The sequence below is a fragment of the Apostichopus japonicus genome, chromosome 16, assembly GCF_037975245.1.
Source record: "Apostichopus japonicus isolate 1M-3 chromosome 16, ASM3797524v1, whole genome shotgun sequence".
Classification (NCBI taxonomy): Eukaryota; Metazoa; Echinodermata; class Holothuroidea; order Aspidochirotida; family Stichopodidae; genus Apostichopus; species Apostichopus japonicus.
The window spans coordinates 22617266-22628805 of NC_092576.1; the positions used below are offsets into that span (position 1 = coordinate 22617266).

General features: G+C 35.8%; 1 protein-coding gene across 1 annotated transcript in view; it reads right to left on the bottom strand.

Annotated features, from left to right (window-relative positions):
• LOC139982813 (uncharacterized) overlaps positions 1–10495 on the bottom strand; it is an 890000-nt gene extending 879505 nt beyond the window's left edge. Inside the window, exons 1-8 of the mRNA XM_071995913.1 lie at positions 10421–10495; positions 9886–10197; positions 8446–9102; positions 7698–8030; positions 7430–7543; positions 7160–7221; positions 6706–6754; positions 4776–6292 (exon numbers count right to left, since the gene is read on the bottom strand). Coding sequence (XP_071852014.1) covers positions 4776–6292; positions 6706–6754; positions 7160–7221; positions 7430–7543; positions 7698–8030; positions 8446–9102; positions 9886–10197; positions 10421–10478 — 3102 coding nt within the window. The 5' untranslated portion in view covers positions 10479–10495. The remainder of the gene's footprint in view (positions 1–4775; positions 6293–6705; positions 6755–7159; positions 7222–7429; positions 7544–7697; positions 8031–8445; positions 9103–9885; positions 10198–10420) is intronic.
• Between the last annotated feature and the right edge of the window lie 1045 nt (positions 10496–11540).

Here is an 11540-nt window from a genome sequence, read left to right on the forward strand (position 1 = left end):
ATAACAGTTAGACATAGTAAGGGTCAGAGGTCATCACAACTTAAAGAGCTGTGTGAGTCCCTGTGGTCTTTTACATCTTGGTAGCAGTAGAGAGAAGAAGCCTAATAGATCAGAGACCATAATCATCTTCTGTTGTGTCTTATTTTCCATCATTCTTGAAACATTATATCCTTCCCCTTTGATTTTGTGATGTCAAAAAGCTGTATTTATGTGGTGCAATATTTAATTCCAGTATTTAGATTGTATATTCTTTTTGTGTATTTGACAGTAATTGCCCAGTGATCGCAATTTTTCTGCCATTGGTTTTTTTCTCTGTATTTCATATCATATCTATCTCTACCCCTAGCCTCCACCTCCACATTTTCTTCACTTTCTTCCTCTATACCTTCATTTGTCTTTCACTCTTTCTTTTTTCACCTCTTTCCTTCCCTTTGTTTACCCTGTATTTTTTCAGTTTGCCGACTCCCCTCCCCCCTACATCACCTCCAAAATGTTCACAAGGTTGACAAGTCTCCATGGCTAGTAGTCCCAAGCTATACACCCTTGTTGTGGTGACCGGTCACTATACTTGCCGATCAAGACGGAAAGCTACCCACTCATCCCCCCACCCCTTACTTCCCAGTTTCAGGAATCGGCAAATGAAAGATTATTCGGAGTTTCCCCCAAGAGCTAAAAAAAATAGTTGTTCGTGATGGTTCAATGATCTTATAGTCAGGCATAGGCCTATATGGTTCTCTTTGTCCTTCCTTGCCGTCAAAGTTTGAAATGAATTAATCGTGCTAGGAACTTCCGGGCAATTTTGAATTTTCTGTGGCAAGAAAAATAGCTTCCCAGTGTCCCTCCTGGTTGACTAAAGCTCGTACGCCTATACGGTCACACAATAGTATAGAGTATGATCCATGCAGACAGCAGTACTATTATCATTTTTAATTCATCCAATTTCAGTTCAAGTTTCGAAGGACATTTTTGGTTGATTAGTATCAAGTTAACAGTTGTAATTCGAGGCAGTCGTGATGAGGTTCCCCATGGTGGGGCTCTGTAAATCCCCCAACCCCGTTGCCGACTTTGGCATTTCGTTGGGAGCCTTTCGGAACAAGAAGCAGGATAATCAATTCTGGAGAACAGTACTCTGAAAAGCAATAAACTCAAGTGATTTAGAAAAAAAGTTTTTTGCTTTGACGGCCGTTGTTCAGCGAGTCATTTTTCAATGGAAATAAGCATATTTTATTGTTCATTTCTTAATCCCTTTTTGCCAATACTTTCTGAAGAGGGTGGAGCCGCCCCTATGGTAACATCTTTTCCTCCCCCTTTTCCGTTCAAGTTTCGTTATTTTTAGTTCGGGTCACTGGGGTGCAAGGACAGGGTTTACGTGCACCGGTTAGGAGGATGTGGTGCAGCTAGGGCAAGTGCTCTGTGATCGCCTAAAGGGCCCGTCGCCATGAGCCCATAAATAATAAATATTTATCTATATGGTATATGACATAAAATGCTTTGTCTTTCCCTCCTGACCTGACATATAACTAAAATGTATATATAAAATAAAATACAAAGTAAGTTGTGACTGTGTCTATATATAATTCATAACTAAATTGGCAGAAATACCAATTGTTCACAAATGACGGACTCGACCATACGTTTGATACTCAATGTTGTAATCACTTCAGTCAATTTTTTCACTCATTCGCGTTTGTATTTTGGTGAAACGAGTCAGTGTGTATCAGACATATTCACTAGTAGTTTCTTGAGCTGTAAAAGAATGTCGACTCGCGACTTCGGTTACAATATTTCAAATACTTTACTCCAGTTAGTACAAGACTGGTGCATCTGTAAAAGTTTGAAATACACTGGTTTCTTACAGTAAAATAGCATTATGTTACTGTACTATTCGATACAGCATAAATCATGCAGAGCTTTCCTAATGAGTGAATCAACTACGAAACCAGGGCACTCGAACAGTTCTGACTTCGACTGCTGACCACGTAGGCCTGAAAATAGTCAAACCAGGGAGCTGCTAGAGTAGCAGCTCCCTGGTCAAACTAAATGCCTACGCTTGATGCAAAGTTCGACCGTAACCTATACTGTACAGCCCACTGACGTGACAAGTTCTGAACGTAAAAACAAACCACAGAGTTTTGTATCACACTACACACACTAAAAAGCGGCGTAATAATTTACCGCATACTACTGACCACTGCCATAGACAAGAAGCTATGCAGGAATTTCGTCAAGGCCACCGCTCTAGTAACCCAAACCCGTTTATTGCTTACTAGCCGTAAATACGGGATTGCTAATAGAAATTACGAGACAACAGCGACGAACCAGTAGAGGGCAGTATTAATATTATTTTTTGAATCGGGTGGTGTGAAGGACCATGGAGGTACAGAATTTGCGAGCGATCCCACCTTTAAGTGAAATATACATAAGAAAGTTCTCATTACATTCCAAATTTCTTCTTTAAGAGGGGACGTGTTATGATACATATGTATTATTTCCGCGGTCCCTGGGCATTCCCAGAATAAGCTCGCGTTCCAATTAATCTACACGATAAACCCTAAGTCTCTGGAACTTTCACTACCCTGTATATAAGTGAATAACTCTTATGAAGATGCAAGAAACATTCAGAACGTGTGTTTCTATATTTACAAAACGTTCAACGAGAGTATGCCAGGAACAGCCTGAACAAGTGTATATACACTACACTTATTCCTGCATATATATTTAGAGACTAGTTGAACACACTGATTGTGGTTGTCCAGCATCGATTTGAACGGAAGTAACACTGGTCGAAACTCGGCTTGCAAGGATGTCAAGTCTTCGCAATGCGCTACTAGAAGATCTACCGACCGACCCCCCCCCCCTGATATCAGTAAGATAATTTATTATATAACGTATCTTGTAACTAAGTTAAAGTAAAGTATCAAACTAATTACAGTAATCTATGTTACAGTAAACAATTATAATTGTACACTTTGTTAAACAAGATGATTGAACGAGAATTAAATTGTTCGAAACATAAAACAACGCTATCTTTCCATTTATTGTCCATCTGGATGCAAACATTATTTGTATGCTATTTCTGTTATCATTTCGTAACATTGTAACCCTACAAACACCACGATTAGAGTTTCTAAGAGGTCGCGTATATAAATCAAAACGAACAGTCTAATGTTAACCAAAGCCACAGAACACGGGCGAACAATAAATATATAAACCGTTACGTGTATATGTGAGAAAACAAATTACCTTTGACTTTTTTTAAAGTAGATATAACAAAGGTAAAGTGAAAATTAAATTGATAATTACTGATTTTATTAGTTAATGTTGTTAACAAATCTACTGAAAGCTAAACTATCGCCATTCAGAACTGGGAAATTGTAACCTTTACATTATACTCACGACAAGTCCTTTAACTGTTCAGAACGAAGACCATAACGTAATATCATCGTAACGTCTTCCTCTGTTAGTATCCTAGGCTCCATATTTACTTGCTCTGTCTCTATGTGTATCTTCTCCAACGTCAATAATTTGTTCAATCTGAGTCCAGAGTGAAGTACAATAACATCTCCCTCACACTCCTTGAAAGATTTGTTAAGGCACACACTGGTGATGGGAATCTAGCGGAGAACAGAACACATATATTATCACCCTTACTTAAGTTAGTGAAAGCATTGAGTTAAAGTATGGGTGCAGAGCCTTTCAAGAGTGTAAGCAAAATAAATTGTTACAAACAAATCATATATTTTTTATTAAAAGATTAATTGAACAGCGAAACAACAGTGAATATAAATTCAGTGCAACTTGGATCATGGCAGAAAATCAAAGATGATTAAATTATTTTGCACTGAATGCACATAACTGCTAGAGAAATAGTGGTTACTTCGTACTAAAGGTTAACAGACACCAATGAACAATATCTTCCCAATCACTCTAATAGGCATTAGAAATCATGAAAATAGCTGCAACTCCCATCAAAGGAATTGACTATTTTACAAGTCTATTCTCAAGTTTAGTTTCATTTATGCACATTTTATGATGCAAAAAGAGTAACTCCTTCATTTTCTTTTGTGTTTGTCATTTTCTTTTCACAACCTTCGTTGCAAAGATAATAAACAAAGGTTTGTGGCAAAATGCGATTTAAAAAAAAAAAATTATTGTCTTCTTTGAAAAAAGGAACGTCTCCTTATTCAAATTACACATGCGGGCTTGTAATTAGATGTTAATTTATTAAAGGCTAAATTAGGAAAATTTGACAAGCGCAGCACTCCACGTTCATAATTTTTACATGTTTAATTTGTTCCTAGATTTTTATCAAAACTATATATATCTTGGAAACGAAAAGGGCGTTTCGAAAAATGTCAACAGATTTTGAATGAAATTATCACACGCAAATTAGCTAGGTGTCCGTAGTACTTTTAATGGCAATATTGATTGCTAAGGAATATTTGGTTGGACAAATAAATGCAGTGTATGGATATTATATATGTTTATACTATGACAATTAACAATTCATAAGACAACAATTCATAATCATGGACGTTAAATATGAATGTAAGAGACTGACTTCGGTCAGCTTACGGCTTTGATAAGCCAACGAGGCTTCTTTGCAAGTTCCTGCTTGCAGGAGGATCTAAAATACAATACAATACATGTTCAATTACAAGTACACAGTAAGCTAGACGTTATATGAAAAATCGTACTATAGAAAACTACGGAGTATCTGTTTCGTCTTTTCTATTCTCGATAAAGCAAAATAAAGTTTACAATGCAATACGTACCTCTTTTTTTGACGCAAACTCCAAAATTTGCGTGACTGATCTTTGTAATAACTTGCTATCATTAACATTAACCGTAACACCATTAGAAACCAACTCTGTTACAGATTCCAGCAGTTCGTCGTTGTCACCTTCTTGTTCCAAAATGCACAGCATGGCAAATTTCTGGCCTTCATTGGTTTTTTGTAAATGTTTGATAATGATTTGCGCAGCAGCTTTGTTTAGTCCACATGCAAATCGATAAACATATTGTAGATCAAATGGATCTAAATTAGCCAACATTGCTGACGAAATCGAAAGACGTTTTGTAACTTTCATAGCTAAATGATGAGCAGCATACCACTCACAGAATAATTTATGGTAGAAACGAACTTCTACAGTACTTCGCATGTTACCCATTGCATCAGGCATGCTAAACATGTCAAGAACTTCTTCCTCTACCAAAATGCCTATTCTGACGTATTGATTATAAAAAGCTTCACCGAGGGCTTTGCAAATATTTTGTTTCTTCCAAACAATCCGTTGATTCTTTCGACTTAAAGCTTTAAACGCGATTTCATCCAACTTAGAATGATTTGACTCGAACAGTTTGAAAGTTGTAACATTTTCGTCTTTCATTTTGTTTAACATGTGATTATGAAAGCATGAAATCATGTATCGAAAAAAACCTGTCACAGAATGAAATGTTTGTAACTCTTTGTTCTCGTGAGTAATGTGAGCAAACATAACAAAGAAAAGCGGAACTTCGCAAAGATATCCAAGGACGGGATTTTCTTGAAGTTTTCGCTTTATTTCATCTACAGCTTCATCATCATCATCTCCCGTGACTGCTTTGCGAATGTATTTGTCTCGAGCTAGATCGTCAAATCCTGTTAGTCGTGCTCGATCTGTTTGTGGTGAGCGGTAGTTTGGTAGATATGAAGATCTGGTTGTCAAAATGACTTTTATTTCTCGGAATATATCATTTTTAATGATTTTATATACATCTGATTTAGTCTTGTCTTGATCGGGATATTCATCGTATCCATCCATTACCAACATGACTGATGAGCATTTCTTTATAATTGATTTTACCTCATCATCAGTAAAATTCGAATCCCCTGGTAAAATAAATCTTCTTACAGCTTCAAAGATGGAGTTAACCCCTCCTAACTGCCTAAGACGAAGTAATATCAGTATTTTAATTTGCTTCAATGGAGAATGTGGCACACCCTTGCACCAATCGTAGACTAGCTGGAGGGTTAGTGTTGACTTCCCGTAGCCTGGTTCCCCTTCTAATATCTTGCGAGTAGAGCTTATCCTAGTTCCATCCATTAATTCATCGTATGATTTCATTTGTTTCCATTCTTTACCATGTTTAGCAACCGTTGTTTTGTCAAGATATTCCATGCCGCCCTCAACAAATACTTTGTCCACGCAGTACATTCGGTCTTTGATGTAAGGTATAGGCTGTACGGCGTCATAAAGAATTTCATACTTTCTTTTTAACTGATCGATAAATAACTCCTCTTTGTTTTCATCTGAAAGAAAGACCGAAGAACCGCACACGGAAATTAATATAAGTTTAAAATTCTTGAAATGTAATGAATTAATGTGCGTCGTAATTAGTTACAATAGTCATATCCAAACCACCGTTTTCAGTTGTGTAATATATATTTGATTAGTTAGTTATTATTTTAAGTACACATTGTTAAAGGAAAATTGACCATAGTACCCACGAGATACCGTGATGTCCAAAATTGAAGAGAATATTGCGGAATTAATATAACAAATGCTTACGTAATTATGATACTTTTACACAATAAAAGAAAAAATTGCAAAAATATGATCAACTAACGGTTTTAAAGATGCGTTGTAAAAGATACTTCCTACCCGTAACTCCTTTCATTTTTTGGGGCATATATTTTACATATTATCTTTCAATCACACATACCATAGCGCTGTTGGCTGTTATCGTTGACAACTTTCATCATTGGAGTGGCCTGTGAAGCAAGCAATGTAGCTTTGATTAATAAATTAGTTAGTACTAATTTGTTACTGCAATACAATTGTTACTACCGTCAATTTTGTTTTGAGATAAGGAGAGAGCGCTTAAAACCTGTCAAAAATATATTGTGATGTTCTATAAATGTAATAAATGTTGGTGATCATCATTAAAAATAGTCCTAATTTCTGAGTAATGAACATTTTAGCTTGTACCAACCCAGTCTCGTTCCAGAGAAAACTCTCCATTTCAAAGATAGTATTGTATGTTATTCATAGTAGAACATACGTGTCTGAGGGATATTGTCAGTGAATCCCCCGTCTCATTTATTGAGCCGTTTCGAGAAACAATATCAACCGAACAAAGAAAATATATTGGATATTGAGAAATCTTTGATATTTACCTCTTCTGTTGCATTTTCTTGGACATTATTCGTGTCTCTACTTCTTCTTCTTCTTCTTTTTACTACAATAGAAAAGGAAATATGACTTTATCTCAGTTATTCTAAGTTTGTAATCTAACGTGATGTATCGCTTAATGCTTCCCAAGAGTCCAAAAATTTCATAAATATAAGTAGTCAGTTAGTTTATTTGAATGTATCTTAAAGTTTTGATTTAAATGATTCATTATGAAACATCCATTCGCCACTGGAAAGCATTTGAAACCGTCTCACCTTTCCGTATCATGAGAAATAAAGTAGCTAAGAAGAGTGCAATGATGACCAATGTTGACACTATCACGGTTGGTATTAGAACATTCGAAGTGGTTGGGTCGATTGTTGTGCGAACTGTAATTATGAAATAGAAAACAAATATTGTACGGAAGGAAATATTACCGTTTGAATTTGTTACTACATATATATATCATGTACACCACATGTTTCGTAACTATGCTAACATTATTTCAGTTAATGCATCATACATGAATCGTATCCGACGTACCAGTTTCATAAAACAAGTCAATTGTCGTCGTGAGATCAAACTGGTGGTTGTTTGATTCCGTTATCCTACATACCGCCGTTACCCTATTGCTAGACGCAGAGGAAATCGTGGACGTGATGACTACGTCATACGTGTCTTCTCTCTGTTTTACTGTATGGGTTTGGTCTGAAAACGAAATTCCACCGTCAGCGGGAAAAGTTTTCCATTCAAGTTTAACTTCAGGACGAATACCGTGAACACTGCATGTCAATACATCACCCTGCTTTACATGCAGCACACAGTATTGTTGATGACTACATCCATCTACCACAGGATATGCTGGTACGGGATTAACTATAAGAGAAAATGAATTTCATCGCATGTTATATAAATATATATATATATATATATATATATATATATATATATATATATATATCCTACGCTGACTAGCTGACTATAGTCTGCTGCTATTATTTGTCTGTCCATTTATTATGTTTTGCTGCCCTACCTTTTAAGTCGGAGGTATGTGATTACATTGGCAATCAATTGCCGAGTGCTTATTCCTAACTTTGTATAGTATTATATAATTATTGTTCATGTTATCATTATTGAATAATGGATAAATTTATGTCCAGACTTAACATTTATTATGTTTTGCTGCCCTACCTCTTAAGTCGGAGGTATGTGATCATGTTATCATTATCATTATTGACTAATGGATAAATTATATCGATAAAACTGGGAAGTACAAGCGAGATTAATTTACCGTAGATCTGTACGTCATATAACACAACAGCTTCATCCGAATCTTTGTTATGAATACAAACGTACATTCCCTCGTGCCAGCTTTCACTTTTTGTTATAAATAGCCTGCCATCCTCATCCAACTCAAATTCAGATGAATACGATTCCGTGACAGAGTTGGGCGGCGGTATGAAGAAGAGTATGTTAGACCAGTACCTTTGTCCAGACGGTCGCTGTCTCCAAACAAACATTCCACCGTTAGTGTCCGTACAAGCTAATTTCATTAAAGAATGTTTAGCGAAATGCTTCTTAGTTGGGATTGAAACGGCGGTGTAGTTGACAATCTTGTCTATCAATACAAATGACTCTTTTTCCTGCATTAAATCCGGTGGCAGACCGGATGCTTGACATACGAATAAAGTCAGCAAATGCCACTGTGTCAATAAAAATATTACTGCAGCACTTGACGTGTAAGTCACATTGTCTTGTGTAATAACATTATACCTCGACGCCAATGTTTGATTTCGTTCTAAAGATCTTGACATCCAAGTTAGGTTGACGGGAGGACGTGTCTTCTCAATTGAACAATCCAATGTGGTATCTGAGTCCAGTGACTTTAGACATGCTTTGTGAGAGTCAGGGCACACACCAATGATCGGATATGTAGTATTTGGTCTCACTGTATATAAAACAAGCAATATCAACACTCATCAATTGCTTTTTAAACGAAATGGTACTCGTTGAATGACACTGGCGTCCACACTGTGGCAAATATTTGTTACATGTAATAAGAATCTTAAAGGAGTCGTCATTCTATTGTTTATGTTCATGATCGAAAAAATAACGATGTTATTGGTGTATTTTGTTTTTAATTATCTTAATAAATATCACTTGTTTGGTTTCCCGTGTTCAATTGAAGTATGTGAATTAATATCGTCTACATGTAATTTTTAGAAACAAATTCTTTAAATATCAAATATACATGTGTTCTTTCTGGCACGACGAAAAACACCAGAAAGTAATTTATGATCGTCACGGTAAAAGTTTGATATTTCTTTCTAATGATGTTTCTTTGAACCACATTTATTAAGTGGGGGCAATTAACTAAAAAATGAGTTGAATAGATCAGCGAAACGTTGTTAGTATATTAATATAACTTGTTGGAGTATGTAGCACACATAACGAAAAAAATACATATGAGAAGAAGAATGGGTGAGCAAGCGGATTAATGATCAAGTAAACGTCTTTCGAAACTCCTCATGCATTGGATCGTCTATATCACAGTCAGTTTATATTCAAAAAAGAAAATATAATACAGAGAAGGGAGAAAAATATTATGTTACTAACAATTTACCGGTAGCAATCTAATGAAACGCGAGTTGACCCATGTCAGGGATATCTAAATGTGTTTCCTGAATGTATATTGTTATATTTAGGCTATTAAAAATTCGTGTCTACATACCGACAGTCTTTACTTGAATTTCATAGGAAACAGTTTCTTCTGTGAGTGTTATAACTTTGGTAACTCTCAAGAGGGTTTCGTGCTCTAAGTTAACATCTCGTATAAAGAGCGATCCATTCGGAAAGATGTCGTAGTTGCCGCTGGTATACCCATCGCCACCTTTATCTCCATTTTTGGAAAACAGTATTAACTTATCTTCCTCAGGATGATACCAAGACACAGCGTAATATTCTTCGAATAAACACTGTATCGTTCCGTTACTGCCAATACTGATGTATTGGAGGAGTTCACACTCATTGGTAGGCGCAAGTTCTGTAAGGATTGGGGAAAAATTACACTTAGAGGGGTAACCCGTTACTGTTGAGAATTATTGGAATGTTTCATTAGTGTGGTAAGTACTAAATTTGCCTAATATGCTCTGCTGACAGATCGAAAATGCTTTATCAGTTGCAAATAATGACATTTCAATAAAGAAAATAATCACATTACAAGTATGTACAAATTTGATGTAACTTTCAATGAAAGTTATGCTCACCAGATTGAGATGTAAATAGAACCACCGGAAATATCAATATGTTGATTAATTTCATCATCCCGTCTGTTGTTCAGTCTGCGAATTGGAATATATTGTGACATAATAAAACATCAAATTAGCAATATCCAACGCTTTTCACATAAACATAACTAACAGTTAGATGACATGATAATTAAGCTTATAAATTGATCATATTTTAATTTTTTTTAAAGGGAAAATGCAAAGAAAATACAAGATATTTCAGTGAATGTCCCTCTCTTGACAGTACCATTTAACCATCACAGCGTCTTTATCAGTAACGTTCGGTTAGAAATGCAAAGCAAGCAAACTAAGAGAGCAAAATTAGATTAAAAAATGCCTTAGCTACTATTCAAGACAGGATGACGTGTTGACGCTCATGCGCAATGATACTTGATGGATATAGCAACATGAAACTTCTTTAAATTGGCATTACAGGCATCCGTACGCGATGATCACCTCTTGTTTCTGCTTAAAGACACCTTACAGTACATGTCTAGTCATTTGATGACAAGAACAGTACGATCTTTTTGGCAATCTTAAATATTTTTTTAACTGGCACAATGAAGACTGGGAATTTTATATCTGTTTCGTTCATACTTGTTTGTTATAAAGCTAGAGTTGCTACTTGCTTAGATACTGTGGTTATTTCACATACCGTCAATACCTTTGACTCAGTGCTCTTAGAGGGTTGTCACGAGAAAGGAGCCAAAAGCGAGTGGAAATTAGACGATGCTTTGTTGGTTCTCGACAATATCTGGTTTAATCCAACTGGTATAGATGGCATTACTCTTCTACCAAATATCTCTTTATTTATCGAGAATGTGTCGTTAAATCATGCCGGGACCTATAGTTGTAAAAGTGCTCCAAAAATGATTGTTCGTCATCTGCTCAACATTGAAGGTGTGTGTTTTCGTCAAATGGAACCGTTATTGGATTCCAACTGAGTTAAATATTGTTGTACGTGTTTTTAAGCTGCAATAATATTAAATACATTTTTAAATGGTTAATTTAGATATATCGTTATCATACAAATTAAAGAACGAAAGTTAACTGTCCTTTGATATCAATGTGATGAGAAAGTTGGTAGATTCATGTTGCT